This window comes from Alligator mississippiensis, chromosome 6 (genome assembly GCF_030867095.1).
Source record: "Alligator mississippiensis isolate rAllMis1 chromosome 6, rAllMis1, whole genome shotgun sequence".
Classification (NCBI taxonomy): Eukaryota; Metazoa; Chordata; order Crocodylia; family Alligatoridae; genus Alligator; species Alligator mississippiensis.
This window is the reverse complement of record NC_081829.1, coordinates 8,498,066-8,521,393: the sequence shown is the minus strand read 5'-3', so window position 1 is coordinate 8,521,393 and position 23,328 is coordinate 8,498,066. Positions and strand designations below refer to the sequence as shown.

General features: G+C 50.4%; 3 protein-coding genes across 3 annotated transcripts; all 3 read left to right on the top strand.

The window, feature by feature from the left end:
- The first annotated feature begins 2,045 nt into the window (after positions 1 to 2,045).
- On the top strand, positions 2,046 to 5,989 carry LOC102576383 (interferon alpha-inducible protein 27-like protein 2A). Its single transcript, XM_014605052.3, has 5 exons — positions 2,046 to 2,153; positions 3,481 to 3,562; positions 4,049 to 4,087; positions 4,984 to 5,145; positions 5,702 to 5,989. The coding sequence occupies exons 2-5, from the start codon at positions 3,556 to 3,558 to the stop codon at positions 5,773 to 5,775; spliced, it is 282 nt and encodes a 93-aa protein (XP_014460538.2). The 5' UTR covers positions 2,046 to 2,153; positions 3,481 to 3,555; the 3' UTR covers positions 5,776 to 5,989.
- Positions 5,990 to 7,949: 1,960 nt separating this feature from the next.
- LOC109283334 (interferon alpha-inducible protein 27-like protein 2A) lies at positions 7,950 to 15,603 on the top strand. Its single transcript, XM_059729604.1, has 5 exons — positions 7,950 to 8,086; positions 9,983 to 10,034; positions 13,801 to 13,839; positions 14,570 to 14,731; positions 15,287 to 15,603. The coding sequence occupies exons 2-5, from the start codon at positions 10,028 to 10,030 to the stop codon at positions 15,358 to 15,360; spliced, it is 282 nt and encodes a 93-aa protein (XP_059585587.1). The 5' UTR covers positions 7,950 to 8,086; positions 9,983 to 10,027; the 3' UTR covers positions 15,361 to 15,603.
- A 908-nt stretch (positions 15,604 to 16,511) lies between these two features.
- On the top strand, positions 16,512 to 21,166 carry LOC102560851 (interferon alpha-inducible protein 27, mitochondrial-like). Its single transcript, XM_006269891.4, has 5 exons — positions 16,512 to 16,902; positions 17,881 to 17,936; positions 18,778 to 18,816; positions 20,152 to 20,313; positions 20,911 to 21,166. The coding sequence occupies exons 1-5, from the start codon at positions 16,679 to 16,681 to the stop codon at positions 20,991 to 20,993; spliced, it is 564 nt and encodes a 187-aa protein (XP_006269953.2). The 5' UTR covers positions 16,512 to 16,678; the 3' UTR covers positions 20,994 to 21,166.
- The last annotated feature ends 2,162 nt before the right edge of the window (positions 21,167 to 23,328 follow it).

Below are 23,328 nucleotides of genomic sequence, written 5' to 3'. Positions count from 1 at the left end.
GGTGCCATGTGGGGATGTGGGGCCTGTCTGCAATGCAGCTTGATCAAGAGATTTGGCCACTAGTACTGTCATCAGGATCTTTAATGTATTTGTACTTGCGGTCCTCCTCTGATGTACAACTTGCATGTGGGGAGTGGAGACCCAGATCCAAAACCAGACAGAGGCACCTCAGATCTATTTAAGTGCAAGATAAAGATTCTGACAACCCATCCTTCAGCTGCCATCCACCAAACTGCACAGCCACCCTGATACACATTGCTAGATGTCAATAGGTACCTAAAATTATGTTCAGCGTGGTGGAAAAATGAGAAGGGAGGTTAGGCCAGAAGCTGGAAAAAAAATTGTTCTGGGAAAGGAACTGAGGACCCCGGTCACAGTCTGGCCAATGTGATTTCCTGAAGTAGGAATGGCTGTTGACTCGCTTCTGGCCAAAATGTCAGCTATTTTGTAGCCCAAGAAAGGGGAGCTGCTGGAAGTGCAGTGGCACTCATCTGGTAGGTCACAGGCCACTAATCTTTCATGCAAATATTTTAGTCCCCAGTGCTGTCATGCCTGAGAACTCTGCACAGGAAGCACCCGGCATTTCACAGCGGTCCTTAGTCCTCTTGTGTCACCAAGAGGCAGCCTTGTCCTGTCGCTCCTCCCAGACCTTACTAGTAACATAACTGAGCTTAGATGGGCCGCATGTAGGACAGTCTAGTGGCACTAGCTGGACCCACAGCAGGATGGCTTGCAGCCCCGTTTGCTTAGCCCTTGGGCCCCTGGCAGAACTTGCATCACAGCTGGTTGGTAAATCTGCCAGTCCCTTCCTTCTGCTGGAAACAGGCAGAGGCATTCCCATCCTGTGTCTAATTTCAGCATTGAGGGCATAAGAAACTCAGTGCAGTAGGGTGATGTAGTGTTACCAGTTCTCAGGAAACAGCTTTCAGTTCCCTGCAAGGAGAAACAGCATGTCAAATCAGGTCCTGAAAACCTCTGGCTCTGCTTCCTTCACAAGAGATGCCAAGATCCATTTGGATCTTTATGATGACTGAGGTCTGTCAAGCAATAAAGCCTTCACAAGCTTACACACTGGTGTGCAAGAACGACTTCATTATAAATATGCAACATACTGAATTACCACGTGCTCACTGACACACCACTCTTGAGATGGGCAGCTACTAGGGGTTGTCAAAGGGAAAACAGGGCCAGAACCCCTAGAAGGTCTTCGATGGTAGATCTAGATAGCATCTTCCTCCAAGGGCGCTATGGTAAATGTAAGGTTTTATCCCCTGTCCACTCATGAGATAGCCCCCATCACTGGCAGGCTGTACCATAGCGCTGCTGCCTTTCCTCATGCAGAGACCGTCCTCTTCCCACTGAAAAGCAGTAACGGAGGATGTATTGATTTGCGGTTCACCTTTTAATCGAGTTCCTGGGGCAGCAAGACACCTGCCAGTGGGTCTCCAAGCTGAGCTGGTAGGAGGGGACGTGAGGTCCATGTCCCCGGCTTGGGAGCAGGTGGGGTGAGCCATGTGGGCCAGCATCCCAGAGCAAAGCCCTTCAAGGGCTTTTGCTTATTCTTGTGCACTGAGAAACAATAGGATGCATATCTTCCTGAGGCTGGGCCTGCTGGGCCAGGGAGGGATGCCTGACATAACCAGCTTCCACCTGGGGCCCATCCTGCTAAGAACAGACTCCAAACACTGGGCTCCTGCATTAGACTGCGCAAATACCCCTATACTACACCTGTTTAGATGGAAATAAAGATACTGCTCCCAGGGTTAAAAAAAGCCTCCCGTTGCAAGCCAGACCAAGCAACATGACGATGTCTACCTGTGTCTACAACCAGGGAGCCCATCCGCGGCAGGGGCCGTTGCACAGAAGAGCAAAAGAATGACTAAGTAATACTTGGTGCTATTAAATCAAACCCTTATTTCAGGGCACTGACTTTCTCTTCTCGTGTTGCACGGGACATCTTGAATAACAATGTGGGTCTACAGCAAGTGGCTCCAGCTCTAGGTTTCTATTTAAGATTCACTGAGCTTGGAAACCAAAACCTAAGAAACAAGCTCCTCCCAGCTCCAACACTGCTGGCACATAAAAGAGGGAGGAGGATGCACAGTCAGATGCAGTTAGAGGACTCTCCTGCCTGACTCAGCCTAGCAAGCAAGGTTGGTAGATTTTTCCTTTCTGCATTTTAATCTTGGGCTAATTCTGCTTTTGGAGGCAGCTGCGCTCTTCTTCAGGGCAGAAGGATGCAGAAGCAGGTTGCAGCAAAAGCAGCTGCTGCTTTTGCCTCTGCAACCAACCTGGGTGGCATCTCCAAGGAAAACGGGACTGAGAGAGGGCAGCTGAAACCCCCTAGAGACACTTTGGGATTTGCTGCCGTGCATTGCAAAGGCTTCTTGGATGCATCTAGGGAGAACGTGGGCTCGTTGGAGAGGCTGGCTAGATGTGCCTGCTCAGGCTGTTGCTGTCGTAGCAATGAACTGTTCCTGGGGGGAAGGGAGCTGGCTCCTGAGAAGGGAGGCTTGGTGGGGATATATGCCACTCAGATTTGTGTGTGGGGTGGGGGCAGATGTGGGATGCCTGCTGTAGGCTCAGGGGTCCCAGCCCTGCTGCCCTGCCCTCGGGAGCCCTGCGCCAGCTGTGGCGAGGCACCCCCTGCCTGCCCGGCAGCAGTGGGGGAGGCGGCAGTGACACAGGGTTGTGCCCCCCGCTGCTGCCAGGCAGGCAGGGGGCACCTTGCCATGGCCAGCACAGGGCTTACAGGGGCAGGACAGCAGGGTGGGGAGCCCCAAGCTGGCAGTGGGCAGCCTGCATCCACATCTGCTCCCCCTGGGCTCTGCTCACCCCCAGCCCCACCACAGAGGCAGTGCTAATCCTTGCAAGGATAAAGGTTTGGATGCGTATTACCTTGCTCAGCAGATCTGCCAGCCCTATCACAGCGCTGGGCAGGACCCACCCAATGAATGCCATGTGGGGGGAGAGGCGGGTTGCAGGTAGGGTTGCCAACTCTAGTTTCCAGAACACCAACGTGCCCAAGTGCTCACGTATATCACTTACGGATTATGATGCACAGACATTACGTCAGGAAGGCAAATGCATATTACTATTACATTTTAAAAATCCACTGGACTACTGTTTAAATCAGACTCAACATTTAATATTTATTTTAAGGAATGCCCTATCATTTAACCCCCGGGGGACTCTCAGCAGTCTCCTGGAGATTTAGATCTAATTGCTGGAGACTACAGGGCAATCCTGGAGGGTTGGCAACCCTAGCTGCAGGTCTGCTGTTCTCAGCCGTGCTCATGTCCTAGTTTTAGGAGAAGTGGGGCACGTACCTACAAGAAAAGGTGGTTTGCTAGATGGAGCTGCCTTATGATGCCACAGCCATAGCCCCAGGCTTGTGTCTGTGCCTCTCTCCTCATCCCCAGTGGACCATGTTTTGAGGGGACTGGACTGGTCTGACTGCATTTCTTGTGTTATCCTCAGCCTCCCCGTGGTGCTTCCACTGCCACCAACAGGAGCCCCGCCACCTGGATCCAGGATCACAAGCCACTCTGCAATATGTTTGGTAAGGCTCCACTTTCTTTCTTGAACAGGAACTGCACACATCCCTGGCACTACTAATAAACTGGCAAACTATGCAGGCAGCATGTGTGATCCCTGCACAACCCCAAGTCCTAGCCTCTTGCTCTGAAGCATTTGGCTCAGGACACTGACAGACAAAAAACCCTAGATGGCAAAGGAGCCTGACCTTGATCCAGTGTGGTGCTACCTGGCATACATGGACCCTAGCTATGGCAAGTGGTCCTCTTACACATGGAGAGCAGGAGGATCTTCCCAAAAGGGCAAGTGCTGGGTAAAGTCACTGCTGAGCAGTACCTTCTCCAGAAGACACTTGAGAAGAGCAGTGCAAAGCTGGCAGGTTCAGGTGCCAGGGATTTCCAACCTGAATGCCAGAGCGTTAATGCCGACCAGCAGCAACCTAAGGAAAACCGTCTGTTGAAAACCAGCTACATTTTTGATAGCTCACTAACAAAAACCTTTCCTCTTTCAGACTTTCTGTACGCTGCGGTGGGAGCAGGAATCGGACTTGGTAAGTCGCTAGCTCAGGAGACAGGCTGCTCATTTCATAATGAACAAGGGTTTAACTAGGCATTATTCAGTAGGCCTGTGCAAAGTGGCTAGTATTCGATTTGGATTCAGCCAGTTCAGGGGACACTGATTCGATCTGGTGATTTGAATCACTGTCCCGAATTGATTTGGCTGAACCTGATTTGGTGATTCGGCTGCTGCCGAATCTCTGAATCACCCAGGCCTGGCCCATCCTGCCCCCAGCCTGGCAATAGCTGCCCTGCCCACATCAGCTCCCGGCACTTTGAACCTCCCTCCCCAACTCCTACGGGTGCTGCCAGGCAGGCGGCAATCCCTGCTGCCCCCCACTACCCCATGCTGCATGGGGGGGCTCTTCACAAGCCCTTCTTTCCCCCTCGCTCCCCCAGCCCCCCCCCATGGCTGTCCTGCCCACTGCGGCTCCAGCCCCTTAAGAAAAAAAACCAAAAAACAAGAAAAGCCCTGATTACCCCATGCCACACGGGGGGCTCTGCGTGAGCTCCCCAAAGCTCCGAGGCCACTGCAGGACCATTGAGTACCAGGGCTTTTCTGCTTTTCCCCAAACAGCACTTTACAATGTCTTGGCCCTGTCCTACCAGGCAACATCCTACCTCTATGTCCTGCATGACCCTCTCTTTGACACCAACGCACCAAGGAATGCTGCAATTTCTGAACTCACGTGAATATTAGGATCCCTATTTTAAGTATTGGGGAAGTGCTTCATTGAGGAAAGACATCCCCCAACCTGTCGCTGTGGTGGTACAAACCACAAGACACTAAAGCACTAAGTGAATGGATGTAAAGGTGGTTCTGCAGCAGAAAGCTGGATATACCGTGCACCAGGATCTCATTTTATAACTAATGCTCTTTGCAATGCAGGAGTTGCAGTTGTCGGAGTCCCTGTAGTCCTGGGGGCTGCAGGATTTACTGCTACAGGAATTGCTGCAGGGTCAATAGCGGCCAAGATGATGTCAGCAGCGGCCATAGCCAACGGAGGAGGAGTGGCTGCTGGGAGTGCCGTGGCAGTGATGCAGTCTGTCGGTACGTCCTAGGGAACTAATCTTTCGTTCAAATGCCTCTGTCTTGCGTGCTGTCATGCTTATGGACGATTCTGCATAGAGAGCACCTGGCATTTTGTGGGGGTCCTCAACTCTCTTACCTAAACTTAGATGGGCGATATGGGACATTGCTTCAGCCTCCTGGCACCCCTGGCCATGCCCTCAGTACCACAGCTCATTGCCTAGTTGCAGCCTTTCCGAATTTTACATGCTCAGCATTCACCTAACTCTGTTCTTCATGACATCCCCAGTGATGCTTCCATGGGTATCAGGGGAGCCTGTTGGAGCGAGTTTCCTGCTCAGCTGCCTGGACGGACTCTCCTGCCAATACAGTACTAGCCCAGGGGCTCCTGGCAAAGTTTGGGTCACATTTGGGTGGTCAGATCCCCAGCCCCTTCCATCTGCTGAAAACACACAGAGCTATTGCCATTGTGACAGTCTTCTTTCAGCACTGACCCGGGGAGGGGACAAGTAACTGCAGGAGGTCCAGTGCACTGGGAGGTGTAGCCATACTGACTCCCCACCCTCTGTTTTCTCAGGTGCTGCAGGACTTTCTGGAGCAGCACAGGGAGCAATAGCTGCTGCTGGTGCAGCAGTTTTGGGTCAGGCCTGAAAGCAACAGGTACTCCTCTGTTTTGGACACTCAGCAAGCCATTGGCTGGTATGTCCTGAAGTGCCCATCAGTATAATACAACACAGAGAGAGTTATAGGAACGGCTTTCAGCACGATCAAGAAGCAACCATGTGTTGAACCAGCCCCTGAAGACTTCTTGTTCTTGCACCTAACTTATCACTGCTGTGGAAGAAATAAAGCCTTTACAAACATGTATGCTGTGGTGTACAATTATTTTTTTTTATGAATATGGCTAGATTACCACACACACACACATCTGCCTAGAAAAAAGAGAACCCCTAAGAGACTTTCAGAGGTGGATATACACGGCTTCTTCCTCTAAGGGTGCTACAGCACATGTGTTGCCCAAACGGCTAGTTTCGTTTCCCTGGGGGCTTGTCCAATTGTCCTCAAGGAGAGTCACACGCACATACAGGCTGGGTCCATCACAGGTTTATTGTTTACGTAGACAAGGTCAACTCAGCGGCTAACGCCCAAGATAGAGCCGACCACGAGTCCGGCCCGGAATTACATTTTTATAGTTTACATAAACATAGAGTCTTAACGTGTTAGGCACTTATTGGCAGCATTATAATTTCCTAGTTGTTACGTCTTGTCTTGTAGGCTGAACTTAACTTGTTATTGGTTAGTGTGACTTATCAGGGTTGGTGCACGCGGATTCAAAAAGCAGACCTGCGGCAAAAATCTTCTGTCGCATACACAGAGGAAAAGGGGAACTGCGACAAAGTTAGTAATCTTTTAGTAACCCCGGTATCTGAGTGTAACTTTAGGACACTAGACAGAGATGACTTCAGAATGCAAGGCAAGCAGAAAGACGAGCAGACCACAACTCAGTTGCTGGACCTCGTGGTCTTACACAAGGGGTTATAAGACAGTCATAAGGCACTTCTATTATATAGTTGCTGCTCAAGCATTATTACAAAATCATGGAGCCTAACCTATTTTTAACTACACATGTAAGGTCTAATTCTGTGTCCACTCTCCAACAGTGGTCGGCTGTATCACAGTGCAGCGCAGGTACCTGTAGCACCTCTTTCCTTACTGTGCTTTGCTGTTTCTTGCACCCAATGCGCTGGGACACAAAGCTGTGGCTTGCAGGTTGCCTGCTCCGGCAGCCAGAAAAATGCAGTTGCCTCCTGCCACCTTCCTGCTCTGTCCCAGAGGCAAGCCAGCCCGTTCCCAGGTGGCCCCAGGTGTCCTGCCCGCTGCAGGTACCTGCTGAAGGCAGAAGCAATGAGGTGCCTGAATCTTTTCTTTTTTGTTATTTTAGTGGAGCCTGCCCGCCTCTCCCGCAGCTGGGGGGGGGACGAACTCCTGGAGGACCGAGCGGCCACTGAGATGGGGCAGGGGCACGGCCTGGCAGCAGCACACCCTGGGGCTGCCTCTGTGGGGTGCTGTTGGGCCGGGTGCTGCTCCACCTCAGATGCCTGATCCAATTGTTCCCTGAGCCTGCTGGAAACCTGCTGGGCACTGCTCCTTGAGCAGGCTTGGGGAATAATTGGATCAAGCTGGGTGCTGTCTCCATTCTGGGGCAGCACCTGGGCCACTAGCAGCCTGCCTGGGTGGCCCCAGGAGGTGTTGCTACTGAAGAGGGAAAGACCAGGGCCCTCTGCAGCTCAGGGACCAGTTGGCAGCTCACCCCCTGCCGCGGGCAGGGTTTGGCTCCAACAAACCAAAAAAACAACCCTTGCCATGGTGGCAGTGGTGTAGTTGTGGCCCTTGCTGCTGCCAGATGGGCACAGGGCACCTTGCCATGGTGGTGCAGCTGGCACCAGGCTCCCAGGAGCAAGATGGCAGGGTGGGGAGCCTTGAGCCCGCAGCAGGCATCCCATGTTCGCCCCTGCCCCCCATGGGCTCCAGCTCCAGCTGTGCTGCAGGTGGGAAGGCGGGCATGTGTCCCATGTTCTATTTCAGAAAAGGTGGTTACCCTAGGGAGCCCATTCTCAGCAGGTGCCATTTCAAAGAGCAAAAGGACAACCAACAAGTACTTGGTGCTATTAAATCAAACCTTTACTGCAGCGCACAGACTTTTTTTTCCCCTCATATTGCCAATGGTATTTTGAATCACAACCTTGGGTCTATCATGGGTGGGTCCAGCTCAACACAACCCTTGCTTATTATTCTGGCTCTTAAGTTTCACTCAGCTAGGAAACTGAAACCTAAAGCTAGGAAACTAAAACCTAACAGGCAAGCTCCATTGGTTCCCTCCCAGCTTCATCATCTGACATATAAAAGAGGAGGAGGAATCAATGCTGAGACAGCTAGAGAACTCGCCTGTCTGCTGAACAAGGTAGATAGATGTCTTCTTTCCTGCATTTGAATCTTGGGCTAATTCTGCTTTTGGAGGCAGCTGAATTCCTCTTCAGGGCAGAAAGATGTAAAAGCAGTTTGCAGTGCTGCTTTCACCTCCCCAGCCAAGCTTAGGGGCACCTCTAAGGAAAAAGGGAGTGGGAAAGGGCAGCTCAAAACCCTTTAGAGACACTTGGGATTTGCTGTGGTGCATTGCAAATGCTTCCTGTGTGCATCTAGTGAGCATTTGGGTTCATCCTAAATGCGCCTGCTCAGGCTGATAGTGTTGTAGCAATTAACTGATCCCGGCCCACTGCACTTATGCTGTTGTTTCTTTCCCGAGTCTGGGGAAGTAATCACTAAGGGATGGAGGTCCTGGGGTCTCTAGCATGATTCTTGTCAGCAGTATTTAGCTGGGGGCAATGCAAACTTTTACAATCCTTGTGCCTAGTGAGAAGGTTGACCACTCAGCCCTAACTGGGAAGGACAGTCCTGAAATGTGAACACCAACTCCCAGTCCTGGGCTGAATGACTCGGACAGCATTTGTCCTGGACTCCCAGTATTGTGCAGGGATCCAGGTTTTCCTTTCGTTGTGGAAAAATGCAGGAAACAGCAGGTTTCCCCTTGTAGGCTGGCAGAGTTTCAGCCTGCAAGGGGCTGCCTGGGGCTGGGGGGAGCGGGATGCAGGAGGCGCCAGGTGTACGTGTGCGTAGATGCATGCATGCCGCCGGGAATACAGCCAGGCCGCGGTGGAGAAAATGTCACTGCAGATAAGTGTGGGGTGGGGGGGAGAGGTCATAGGATGGGCAAGAGGAAGAGATTGAGGCCACCAGTGAGGGGGGAAGTGGGGCTGGAGATGCTGCCCAGCCAGGGTAGTGCACAGGGCCCAGGACTGGGGTGGGAATGCATGGCCATGGAGCATAGCTAGGGAGTGGGATGGAGCCACGGGCGGCTCATTTGGCAGGTGGCAAGGGGACAAACTCCCTGCCGCTGTACGTGCTCCCAAGGAGGGGGCATGGGAGGGCACATGCGCCCCCTGGTTTGTACACAGAGTGGACTGCCCACTGTGGACTCTGGGCTCCCCACCCTGCTGTCCTTGCCCTGCAGCCACCACCCTGCAATGGGCAGGACCTGGTACAGGAAGGCTGAGAGGTTGAGTGATGCTGCTGCCACTACCCGGAGCCCCATGCTGGCCGCACCACCGTGGCAAGGTGCCCTCTTCTTACCTGGCAGCAGTAGCGGTGGCAGCACAAAGTTTTTCCCTTTGCTGCTGCTATGCAGGCAGGAGGCGCCTCACCACGGCAGTGCAGCAGATGCAGGGCTCCCAGGGGCAGGGCAGCAGGGCAGGGAGACTTGAGCCCGCTGCAGATATCCTGCATCTGCCCTACCCCCTCTGCTTGGCTCTACTCCAGCTGTGCTGCAGAGGGAGGGCAGGGAAGGGGAACGCGTCTTGCCTTTCCATTTTGAAAAGGTGGCCACTCTACCAGTGAGCCTTCCCCCACCTCTATGGGATGTGCAAACCTGAGCGTGCTCAGAGCTGATCTGAAAGCACTCCCCCCACCAGCCCCACGACAGAGGCAGTGCTAATCCTCGCAGGAAGAAAGGCTTGAATGTGCATTACCCTAGAACCGTGATGGTGGCAGTTCCCAGAAGGCCCCACCCAGTGAATGACATGGGAGAAGAGGTGGGTTGCAGGTCAGCTATTCTCAGCTGCGCTGAGGCCCTAGTTTTAGTAGAAGTGGGATACGTACCTACAAGAAAAGATGGCTTGCTAGGTGGACCTGCCCTATGATGCCGCAGCCCCAGCCCTAGGGCTGTGCCTCCCTCCTCGCCCCCAACGGACCGTGTTTTGAGGGATTTGGACTGCTCTAACTGCATTTCTTGTGTTGTCCTCAGTCATCCCCAGATCCAGGACCGCAAAAAGCCTCTCCCCTCTACAAGATGGTTGGTAAGGTTCCACTTTCTTTTCACTGACAGACCCCTGAACAGGAATTGCACATGTCCCTGGCACCATTAACAACCTGGCAAACTATACAGGCAGCCAGCGAGCCTCTGCACAACTCCAAATCCTTCCATCTTGCTCTGAAGCTTTGAATCCGATTTCCTAGACATTAGGGCTGGAAGGGACTTCAGAAGATCATCGAGTCCAGCCCCCCGCCCAAAGGGCAGGAAGTCAGCTGGGGTCATAGGATCCCAGCAAGATAAACATCCAAATTTCTCTTCAAGGTGTTTTAAGTAGGTGCTTGAACCACCTCTGGCAGCAGTCTATTCCACACCTTGGGGGCTCGGACTTTTTGAACTGCAGAGCCCAAAACTGGATATAGTACTCCAGCTGCGGCCTCACCAAGGCCAAGTACAATGGGAGAATGACACCCTGGGATTTGCTTGAGAAGCATCTATGGATGCAAGCCAGCGTTTTGCTCGCTTTACTAGCCGCAGCATCGCATTGAAGGCTCCCAAACAGTTTGGGACACTGACAGACAAAAGATCCTAGATGCAAAGGAGCCTAGCTTCGATCCTGTGTGGAGCTACCTGGTATACATGGACCCCAGGTGTGGAAAGTAGTCTTCTCATACAAGGACAGGAGGATCTTCCTTCAGGTCCCCCACTTACTGCAGGGGGATGGAGAAAAAAGCCCTGTGGTATGTGGGGAAGTAGGGGGCCTGGAGGAAGCAGAAGCAGGAAGGGGCAACAGAAGAGGGCTCATTCTTCCTGAGAAAGCAGGGCAATCAGCTAGCGACCTCAGGAGCCTGTACACAAATGCATGGAGCTGGGAAGCAAGCAGGAAGAACTGCACAGTCAGGGGACTATGATGCGACTAGAACAGCAGAGACTTGGCGGGAGCTCGGGTGACTGGAGCGCTGCTATGAATGGGTACAAACTGTTTGGGAAGGACCAGACAGGGGAGAAGAGTTGTGCTCTATGTAAAGAGCTGTATGATTGTTCAGAGCTCCAGCATGAAACTGGAGACAGGCACGAAACTCCAGCATGAAACTGGAAGTCTGAGTTAAAGTTAGAGGGGAAAGAGCAACAAGAGTGATGCTGTGGTGTGCATCTGCTATAGACCACCCGACCAGGAGGATTAGGCTTTCTTCAGACAACTAGCAGAAATTTCCTGATCACAGGCCCTGGTTCTCATGGGGGACTTCAACCACCCTGATATCTGCTGGGAAGGCAATACAGCTGTGCACAGGCAATCTAGGACGTTTTTGGCGAGCATTAGAAATAACTTCCTGGTGTTTGAGACACCAGCTAGGGGCCGTTCTCTTCCTGTCCTGCTGTTCAAACAGGAAATAATTAGTGGGGGGATGTAGAAGCGGATGGCAACTAAGGCAATATCGACCATGAGATGATTGAGTTCAGGATCCTGAAAAAAAAGAAGGAAGAAGAGCAGCAGAGTATGGAGCCTGGAGCTCAGAAAAGCAAACTTTGACTTCTTCAGAGAGCTGATGAGGAGGATCCCCTGGGAGGCCAGTCTGAGGGGGAAGAGAGTCCAGGAGAGCATCCCAAATGTGCAGGAAGAATAGCAAATGTGGCAAGCGACCAGCTTGGCTTAGCAGAGAACTCTTTAGTGAGCTTAAACACAAACAGGATGCTTACAAGAAGTGGAAGCTTGGAGAAAAGACTTGGGAGGAATGTGAGAGCATTGCTCAGACATGCAGGGATGAAGTCAGGAAGGCCAAAGCACAAGTGGAGTTGCAGCTAGCGGGGGATGTGAAGGGTAACGAGGGTTTCTACAAGTATATCAGCAACAAGAGGAAGTTCGGGGAACGTGTGGGTCCCTTACTGAATGGGGGAGGCAACCTAGTAACAGACAACATGAAAAGACTGAAGTGCTCAATGCCTTTTTTACCTTGGTCTTCACAGACAAGGTCAGCTCCCAGACTACTGCACCTGGCACCACAGTTTGGGGAGGAGCTGAGCAGCCAACAGCAGTGAAAGAAGAGGTTAGGGACTACTTAGAAAAGCTGGACATGTACAAGTCCATGGGGCCAGATGCAGTGCATCCAAGGGTGCTAAGGGAGTTGGCTGATGTGATTGCAGAGCTGCTGGCCGTTATCTCTGAAAATTTGTGGCAATTGGGGGAGGCCCCAATGACTGGAAGAGGGCAACTGCAGTGCCCATCTTTCAGAAAGGGAAGGAGGAGGATCCAGGGAACGACAGACCAGTCAGCCTCACCTCAGTCCCTGGAAAAATCATGGAGCGGGTCCTCAAGGAATCCATTTCTAAGCACTTGGAGGAGAAGAAGGTGATCAGGAACAGTCAGCATGGATTCACCAAGGGCAACTCATGCTTGACCAACCTGACTGCCTTCTATGATGAGATGACTGGCTTTTTGGATGCAGGGAAAGCAGTACATGCAATAGCCTTGCTAAAGTCAGGGTATTTTGATGCGGTCTCCCACAGCGTTTTTACAAGCAAGCAGAGAAAGTATAGGTTGGATAAATGGACAATAAGGTGAATAGAAAGCTGGCTGGATTGTGGGGCTCAATGGGTAGTAATCAATGCTTCAATGTCTAGGTGGCAGCCAGTATGAAGTGGAGTGCCCCAGGGGTTGGTCCTGGGACCAGTTTTGTTCCACATATTCATTAACGATCTGGAAGATGGCATAGAGGGCACCCTCAGGAAGTTTGTGGATAACATCAAACTGGGGGGTTTCGCTGGATGTGCTGGAGGGCAGGGCTAGGATTCAGAGCGGCCTCAAAAAATTGGAGGACCGGTCCAAAAGAAATCTCATGAGGTTCAACAAGGACAAAGTCCAGCACTTAGGATGGAAGAATCCCAAGAACTGCTATAGCCTAAGCACCGACTGTGTGGGCAGCAACTCTGCAGAAGAGGACCTGGGGTTTACAGTGGACAATAAGATGGACATGAGTCAACAGTGTGCCCTTGCTGTCAAGAAAGCTAACAGCATCGTGGGCTGCATTAGTAGGAGCACTGCCAGCAGAGCAAGGGAAGTAAGTATTCCCCTCTATTCTGCAATGGGGAGGCCACATCTGGAGTACTGTGCCCAGTTCCCCCCCCCCCCCCCCCACAGAAAGGATGTGACCAAATTGGAGACAGTCCAGTGGAGGGCAATGAAAATGATTTGGGAGCTGAGGCACATGACTGCTGAGGAGAGGCTGAGGAAACTGGGCTTATTTAGTCTTCACAAAAGAAGTCTGCAGAAGAGAGGGGATTTAACAGCAGCCTTCAGTAACCTAAAGGCAGGGTCCAAAGAGGATGGAGCTGGACTGTTCTCAGTGATGACAGAACAAGCAGCAGCAAGTTGCAGCAAGTGAGGTTTAGATTGGATTTTAGGAAACACTTTTGGTGATAAAGCACTGGAACAGGTTACCTAGAGAGGTGGTGGCATCTCCATCTTTTGACTTTAAGGCCTGGCACAACAAAGCCTTGGCTGGGATGATATAGATGGGGATGGTCTTGCTTTGAGCAGGGGGTTGGAGTAGATGACCTCCTGAGGTCCCGTCCAACCCTCATATTTTTATGATTTTATGAAAGAGGCATGTTCTGGGTAAAGTCACTGCTGAGCAGCATCTTCTCCAAAAGACATTTGAGAAGAGCAGCACAAAGCCGGCAGGTTTAGGTGCCAGGGATATCCAACCTGAATGCCAGAGTGTCAATACTGACCAGCAGCATTCAAAGGAAAACCGTCTGCTGAAAACCAGCTATCTTCTCTGATGGCTCATTAACACAAACCTTTCCTCTTTCAGGAATTTTGATGAGTACGCTGGGCGCAAGCATTGGATTCGGTAAGTCACTAGCTCAGGAGACAGGCTGCTTATTTAAAAAAAAAAAAAAAAAAAAAAGAACAAGGGTTTATCTAAGCATTATTCAGCCACTCAGCTCATCTGCCCTTCTAAAGCCCAGGCCTCTCCCTTAACAGGGGAGACCCTCCCCAGAGCCTCCCCTGCCCCAACTGACCTGTGTGGAGTAAGAAATTCCTTCCCTTGAGCTTTGATTCCTTTCCCAGCTCAAGGGATGCTGGCAGGGGTCTAAAGGGAAGTGGGAAAAAGGTGGCTGGAGGCCATCCTGCCAGACTGACCCTTGTGGGAATGTACAAGACCTTGCCCCAGATATTGTGCCTGCAGATAGGGAGACTAGGTTGGATCTATGCCTTAACTGCAAACTGTACACCTGCCTCTTAGCAAGAGTTCTCCCCCAAACAGCACTTTACAATGTCTTGGCCCTGTCCTCCCAGGCAACATCCTACCTCTATGTCCTGCATGACCCTCTCTTTGACATCAACGCACCAAGGAATGCTGCAATTTCTGAACTCACGTGAATATTAGGATCCTTATTTTAAGTACTGGGGAAGTACTTAATTGAGGAAAGACATTCTCCAACCTTTCGCTGTGGTGGTACAAACCACAAGACACTAAAGCACTAAATGAATGGATGTAAAGGTGGTTCTGCAGCAGAAAGCTGGATATACCATGCACCAGGATCCCATTTTATAAACTAATGCTCTTTGCGATACAGGAGTCGCAGCTGTCGGAGTCCCTGTAGCTCTGGGGGCTGCAGGATTTACTGCTGCAGGAATTGCTGCAGGGTCAATAGCGGCCAAGATGATGTCAGCAGCGGCCATAGCCAACGGAGGAGGAGTGGCTGCTGGGAGTGCCGTGGCAGTGATGCAGTCACTTGGTAGGTACTAGGGAACTAACCTTTCACTCAAAGTGCCCATCTCTGATGCTCTTGTGCTTATGGACAATTCTGTACAGAGAGCACCTGGCATTTTGTGGGGGTCCTCAACTCTCTTACCTAAACTTAGATGGGCGATATGGGACATTGCTTCAGCCTCCTGGCACCCGTGGCCATGCCCTCAGTACCACAGCTCATTGCCTAGTTGCAGCCTTTCCGAATTTTACATGCTCAGCATTCACCTAACTCTGTTCTTCATGACATCCCCAGTGATGCTTCCATGGGTATCAGGGGAGCCTGTTGGAGCGAGTTTCCTGCTCAGCTGCCTGGACGGACTCTCCTGCCAATACAGTACTAGCCCAGGGGCTCCTGGCAAAGCTTGGGTCACATTTGGGTGGTCAGATCCCCAGCCCCTTCCATCTGCTGAAAACACACAGAGCTATTGCCATTGTGACAGTCTTCTTTCAGCACTGACCCGGGGAGGGGACAAGTAACTGCAGGAGGCCCAGTGCACTGGGAGGTGTAGCCATACTGACTCCCCACCCTCTGTTTTCTCAGGTGCTGCAGGACTCTCTGCAGCAGCAAAGACTGGGGTGGCAGCTGCTGGTGCGGCACTTTTTGCCCTTATCTGAAAGCCAGAGCTGGTTCTCTGGTGACTGGGTGACCAAAGCACAATCATCTGGCATGCCCGAATCACCCACCAGGCTAAATACAATACAGAGCAAGTTACAGGAACTGCTTTCAGCACGCTCAAGAAGAAACTGCATGTCAAACCAGCCCCTGAAGACCTCTTGCTTCTTGTATCTGCCCAGTACAAGCTAACATGTTGTGCCTTGCTTAGCACTGCTGTGGAAGAAAAAGCCTTTACAAACATGTATGCTGGGAGTACAATTATTTTTTCATAAATGTAGAACTTGCTAGATTACCACCCCCCCATCCTCCCCTGCATAGGGGTTGTCAAAAAATCCCAAACAAACCCTAGGAAGCTTTCAGAGGTGGATACACACAGCTTCTTTCTCTGAGGGTGCTACAGCATGTAGATGGTCCAATTCTGTGTCCACTCATTATGGACAACCAGTCTCCATCAGTGGTTGGCTGTATCACAGCGAAGCTACCTGTAGTGCCTCTTTCCTTACTGTGCTTTGTTTCTTGCACCCAATGCGCTGGGACGCAAAGCTGTGGCTAATGAGAGCAGTATCTGCTACTAGAGACCTTGGTGGTAGGAGCTGAACGGGTCCTGGCCTTCCCAATTAGTATGAAAGGCACTGTACCACACTAGTACCACACTGGTGACTGGTTTTCATGCACAATAATGACACTGTGTACTTGTGTGTTCATACGCCTCATCAACCAGACAAGGTTCAGGACCGCAAGACCTCAAATCCCTTGCCTTTGGTTTGACTGACTTCTGGTTTTCTGTAAGGTCACCATTTAACTAATTTCCTTTGAACTTGGGAGTTTTCCAGGCTGCCACTTCGTGTTTAAAAAGTGCCCAGTAAGAGGAGGGTTAATGTCTGTTCCTCAGGCTTGGAAGCAGGTGGCCTGGATCCCAAAGGAATGCCATTCAGGACTGTGCCACAAGGGCCTCGATCCTGGGGGAAAGCAATTTCAGGGCTTTTGTTTATTCTTGTGCACTAAAAAAAAAAAAAAAGGCTACAAATCCAACTCTGGTTCTGGGGAGGGGGGTATAAATCCCCTGCCATAGGCCGGAGATAACTGGCTCCCATATGTGTGTCCATCCAGCAGACAGTGGGCTCCAAATCCTGCAATCCCACCTTAACGCCTGCAGCTGACAGCCGGGGATTCTTGCCTGGAGAGCTGGAGGACAACTGCTGCCCTGCAAGAGTCTTTCATTGCAACAGGGATGAACACTGCTAATGGGCTCTGCGTAGGAGCCGGGGCAGAGCTGAGGCTGCTTCCTGCAGGCAAACCCTGCCAGGGATATGAATAATGCTTTGTGCTGGCGGATCTTTCTGGAGCCGGCAGACTTGCTCCCTCCTCGCCTCGGCTTGCGATTCCAATAGGAAAGAAGCAGGGGTGGAGACTACTCGTCCAGCTGCAGCCTTGTTTTGTGCGTTAGGTTTCCATTTCCCAGCACAGCGACAGGAGATCGTGGGTCACCATCACAGCCTGCAAAGCGTGGCCGGACTCCAAACCAGCCCAGAAATGGTCAGGTTGGTAGATTATTACTAGGTGCATTGAAACCTCGGCCTCCTTCTGCTTTCTCGGGCTCCATCCCCCCACCCCCAGTCAGAGGCATTTAAAGAGAACAGGGCTGGGAAAGAGGTGACAAAAGCCCAAGAGGCTCTGGGCAGTGCAGGGGATGCAGGCTGCTGCTAGCAGGGGTTTGTGCTTGGCCCCAGACCTCCTGGATGTGCCTGCTGGAACTGCTGATACTGCAGCAATAACCTGGTAGCGGCCAGTTCCACCCCTGCCCTTCTTTCTCTCCTGGGTCCGTCCCAGGGATCCCCTGTCCTGGGCTAGCCAATCATCAGGGCCAGATTAATACAAAGACAAACCAGGCACATGCATAGGGCCCTAAGTGAAGAAGGGGCCCAGTTGTGCTTATTTTACATATTATAATTATCAAAAATCCACTTATATAAATATACAGTATTAAGGAGGGGCCCACGAGTTGGTTTGCCTAGTGCCCTCTACAGGGTTAATTTGGCCCTGCCAGTCATCAAAGGATGCAGCCCCTGGGTCTGCAGGGCTAGTCTTCCCTGGGGTAGGTACCAGCTAAGCATCACCAACTTCAGATCCTGGGGCCCAGTGAACATTGCCTCCCTCCGTAGGATCTGGGAAGCTGGGCATGCCCAGGGAGTGAGCTGAAAGGTCTCCCCCGGTCCCCGTCTCACTGGAAGGCACTAGACCTGGCTGGGGAGAGGCTTGGGAGGGGTGATATCCTGGAACCATGGTGGTGGCATTTCTCATGATGCACTGGGCAGGAGCTGCATGTTGTAGGTGGCAAGAAGTGGGTCATGGGCCAGGTTCCACAGCTGTGTGGATGTCCTGGTTTTAAATGACTGTGGAGCACAGACTCAACCAGAAACTCTGGTTTATTGAGAGAAATTACCTTAAGATGCCACAGGTGTTGCTGGAGTTAGGAGGGAACTGAATTAGTCTAACTGCATTTTCTGCATTATTTGCAGGGCTACTGGATCAGAAGTTAAACCCTCCAACAACAAGCCAGTCTCCTACATGGCGAGTAAGACTTGGTTTCTACTCTGAGACCTTTGAACAGTGACTGTACACATCCCAGACACAAACTAACCAGCTGGCTTCCCTTGGGAGGTAGCAAGTGATCCCTGCCCAGCCCACAAAGTCTTCCCCCAATAGACAGGGCAGATCACTGATGGACACTAGACCCTGGATGCCCAGGTGATGGAGCCTGAGGACATGCAATATCCTACGTGTGTGTGTATATAGGCAGGCCCAGGATGATTCCCCTCCCAATAAACCCTGCAAGTGTGTTGAAAAGATCCAGGTTCAGGCTTCTCTCTATTTACTAGTGATTTTGAGGAGACCAGCATTAAGCTCAGGAAGATGGGCTGGCACCAGAGTCTGGTGAGGCACAGCCAGGTGAAGCGGTAGTACTTCTACTGCTCCCCCAGCTTCTCAGGATCTCCAGGTTTCCTCTCCCTCCCTGCCCCTTGTAAAAGCCCCTTTTGGAGCACTAGAAGCCACATTTCCCTTTTCACCACTGCTTTTCCATTGTGCTGAATCTCACCAGTTTCCTAACTTTGCTAGCCCCACTCATATCTGGGGTGTGGTCTGTAGTCCTCTTGTATGACAAGTACAAGACAGCCTTCCCAAAAAAGGCACGTGCTGGCTGAACTTAACACTGAATTGCACTGGCTCCTCAAAGTGCTTGAAAACAGCCTGTTGATTTTGCTTTCACTGTTTCAATGCACCATTTGCAGGCCAAAGTCTAATCTGTTAATGCTAGCCAGTGCCACAAATGCCTCACCCCATCTATCTAGCCTTTTCTGCTGAAAGGCATGCTCATTTCCTTCATAGCTCATTTTCATAAATCTCTCCTTTCCTAGGATTTGTGGCCCCTGCTGTTGGAGCAGCTGTCGGATTAGGTAAGATGTTAGCTCAGGATATGGAATGGTTAATTAAATTATCATCATGCATTATGGAATAAGCATTATACTGCCTCAGGGAGTGGGCTATGGCCTTGACGTGGGGCAGCATGTGAGTGCTGGTCATTCCTATAGATATTAAACTGGACACTTAATTAAGATGCATGGGTGTTGACTCTTCTGAGATGTCCTTGTTCCTAAGTGTCTGTTAGGCACAGAGTTAAAATTGGGAAAGAACGTTAAATTATCTTAAACCATCTGAGCAACAACCCCAGCCTCCCAATTGCTTGGCCTTCCTCCTCTGAGAGATCTCACTAGGTCTCCAGTCGTACAGAGTCATCCAAGTTACAGACATTAAGAGTCTTGTGTAAATCACCAGGCACCGTTCTGAAGTCTCCCAAGTCTTTTCTGGATCGGCCGTAAAGGGCTAAACCAGGATCCCAGCTCCTTGATCACTCCTTGATTGCTTTCACTTGATTTTTCCCTTGTGCAAGGCTCCTTTGCATACAATACAGGGACCCAGCTCCTTGATCGCTCCTTCCACACCCAATCCCAGCAGAGTGGAATTAACCAGGAAGTGCATGGACTGCACTCAGCTCATGTACCCCTCCAAAGCCTAAGCCTGCTCCCCAGTACAGAGGACACTCCCCATATGTCCGATTGACATGTGGGGAGCAAGAATGCCTCCTTTGGCTTTTTGATTCCTTTCCAGGTCAAAAGGAAGCTCTTAGGGCTCCCAGCAAGGTGGCTGAAGCCTGTCCCTCCAAAACTGACCCTCATAGAAAGCCTGCATGAAAAATGTACAAGCCCATGCCCCAGGTATTTCCTCTGCAGATTGAGAGACCCCATACTGGGATGAGCTAGGCTGGATCTATGTTTTAAACTGCAAAACATACACCCTCAGTCTTGGTGGGTAGGTACTCTCTCTCTCCTTAAAGTAGTGATTCTCAACCAGGGTGATTCACTCCTCTAATGTGCCTTTCGATCCTTTTAAAGATACCACTCAATATTAGCACTGCTAGGTGTGCAAACGCTAATATAAGATTCACAAGATAAACCCAGAGATTTCAAATAGGAAACCATAGCATCAAAAATCATTTAGATTTGTTGTGGACTTAGATGAATTGCTCTCTTATTTCTCCATAGTCAAAAATAAGGGAAACTGAAGAGATGATATTTTCTGAGGCATGCCTGGAGTCTAGAAAGGTTGAAAAACAAAGAAGAAAAAAAAAAAAAAATCACTGCCTTAAGGGCACTGGCTGTCCTTCTGGAGATGCAGTGCAGGATCCTATTAGTCTATTAGTAACTAATACCACAGCACTCTTGGCAATGCAGGAATTGCTTTTGTCGGAGTCCCAACTGCACTGGGGGCAGCAGGATTTACCACCGCAGGAGTTGCAGCTGGATCGCTGGCTGCCAAGATGATGTCTGCAGCAGCTGTAGCCAATGGAGGAGGACTGGCTGCTGGAGGTGTTGTTCCATGCCTGCAGTCACTTGGTAGGTCATGAAGAGCTAACTTTTTGTTTGAGTGCCTCTAGCTCTAATGGCTTATAGACAATTCTGGGTAGAAAGCACCTGGCATTTCACAGTGGTTCATAGTTCTTGTGCAGGTGAGTCTTCTTCCTCCACTGCTCCTCACCACTCTTTCTAGTAACATAAGCAGAGCTCTACTATAGCACCCCACAGTACCATGTATCATTGCCTTGCTATCACTGATCCCCTGGGGTTTTCAAACCTGCTAACCATTCACCTAATTAACTGTCTACTGATTTCCCTGTGGACACTCCTATTGACTGGCTGAGAAATCCCTCTCCTCTTGCAGGAGTTTCTATCCAGGCAGGTGAGGAAAGTACAGAAGTACCATATACTAGTACTATAAAGGGGTTACGGTGCCTGGGAAAGGAGGGTTGAACAACCAAATGCATTACAGGGTAATCCCTTCCATCTGTGCAGAAAGCAGGCAGAATCATTTACACTGGGTCAGTGTTGTGTGGGAGTGACCTGGGAAAAGAGCAACTAGTCTGCCAGGAGAGTCAGTGTACTAGGGTGATAAAGTGATGCTGATTCCTGACTCCCTATTTTTTTTCCCCCCAGGTGCCCTAGGACTTTCTGGAGCTGCAAAAGGTGCAGTGATGGCTACTGGTACTGCCATTGGCGCCTTGATCCGAAAGAGATAAACTGGTCCCAAACTGCACCATCTGATTCATGCCATCAGTTCACCGCAAGAAGAAATAGCATGCTGGATCAGCCCCACAAAAACCCCTGACTTCTCTCTCAACAAGAGAGGGCAAGATCTGTTTCCCTCTCCACTGCAGCTGAAGTTTGAAGACTAATAAAGCCCTCAAATGCAGATGCTGGTGTGCAAATAACTTTTTCATAAATATTAAACTTAACACACTCACCGACACACCACTCTTGTGATGAGTAGCTAGTGGCTGTCAAAGGGAAAACAGGACTGGGGCTTTCAGAGGTGGAAACACATAGCCAGAACCTATGAGAGGAGAGCAATGAGGGTAACAATCCCTGCAAAAAAACAAAAAAAACAAAACAAAAAAAAAAGATCACTCTCTACTTGTTTTCAAAATGAGGTGCAGGCCCCCACCTTTCCTCTCAGAGGCCCTGCACATAGCATCTTCTTGAACAGCAGGGTGTACCATGCCATGGTTACCTGTGCTGCCTCATTCCTCGCTTGGCTTTGTAGCTTTGAAGGACTCTTACCCAGTGTACCAAGAAGGAAAAGGTCTGGTTAACAAGAGCTGGATCTGCTATTAGAGACCATGAAGAGGATGCTGCAACTGGTCCCATCATTTCCAAGCCTGTAGTAGTCATAATATGCTTGTACAGAACTGGTGGCTCTGGTTTCCCTTTATTAAATGTTAGAGTGAAGTAGGATGTTCAACAGTAAGGAAAGTTTCGGACCACTGACCTTGACCATCCTCCCTCTAAAGGTCTAGCAGCTTTTATCTTTCAGTCATGTACAAACAGAGTTCATCAAATGATATCAGCAAGATGTAGCCTAGAAAACTCCATTAAAATTATAAATAATGTTAAGCCCCATCCCTGCTCCTAAATGTTAGGCAGCAGCAAAAAAATAAAATGGTTCTTTCCTTTTGCTCTGTAGCACACCTTTCAATAGTATTTCTGAGGCAGAAGTCATTTTAGGTCCAAGTTAAGTGTTGGTAGGAGGGGGGAAGAACAGGGTTTTGCTTAGTCTTGTTGTACAAAGCCTCCCGAGGCTGGGCCTGCTGGATCAGGGAGCGATCCCCAGCCATGGGCTTGAGATAACTGATTTCCATCTGCAGGCTGTTCAGCTAAAAACAGACCCCAAACTCTGGGGTTCTGCCTTGGCTGCCTTATACAGCTGACAGACTGAGCTGTTTGCTGGGAGACTGCGGAAATGCAGGGCAATTTCCCCCAGAGCCTTCAACTCCAACAGGCCAAGCACTATTTCTAGCTGCCTACAGGGAGGAGCGGGACAGAGAAAGTGCTGTTTCAGAGAGAAATCCGCTAGGCAAGCAAATGAAGTCATTAGATCAGATCGTATTGAAGTTAGCAGACTTCAGACTATCAGACTCATTTATTCTCAGATGATGGGTCAGGTTCAGCATTGGCCTTTATTGGACCCCTATTTGGGTTTTTTTGGCAGTCTCTTTGGGCAGGGAACTCGAAACCGAGGGCATGAGTTCCATTTTAATATCAGAGCTGTGTTATCAGTGCAGACAGCTGGAGCTGTTCCTTGGTTTTAGTCAAAATCAAAGTTGAGAAGACCTTGGAATTCAGCTGGATCCACTGCTGCCAGGATGACGGCACTTGCTGCCACAGGCAGCGCAGGAGGAGCGGCTACTGGAAACGGTGGGAGCTAAGCTGCCTTTCGCATCACCACTGTTTGATCTTGGGCCTGGAGAACAATCCTTTGCAGAACTAGTTTCTTATTTGTTTCTGCAATTCACTCCCATTTCCTGCTCATGTCAAAGGAAGTTCTCTTTCCATTGCCTGGGTGGTTATTGTCCTTCCTCCAACCCCCTCTGCCTTAATGGCCATGGCAGAACCATTCACAATGTGTCTCCTGTCAGATCCTAACAAATCTGCAACTTCGGCTAAAACCCCGTCATCAGTCATTTCAGAATGTATATAAATGCAAACCTCAAACTCAAACCAGGCTAACCTGCTGTGTCACAGCCATGAGCCTTTTTCAGGGCCGGCAGCAACAGTCATCTCTATAAATACAGAGGGACTCATAGGAGTCAAACGGCACATGCTTTCCAGGATTTGCACCGGCTACAATGGGCATGTGCTCCGTCCCCAGGAGACAAGAGAGGGCCAAACAGCAATAAGCCATCAATCCCTGGGATAAGATTAGCCATCAAAAGGAAGCACAAGAAATACGGCAGCGCTATCTTTGTAAAACCAGAGCTCATCACCAACAGCACTGATGACAACAAAATTACATTGAAATCTTGATAACCAATATGGACATCTCAATAACATCTGTTTATAAACCTCCAGGGAAGT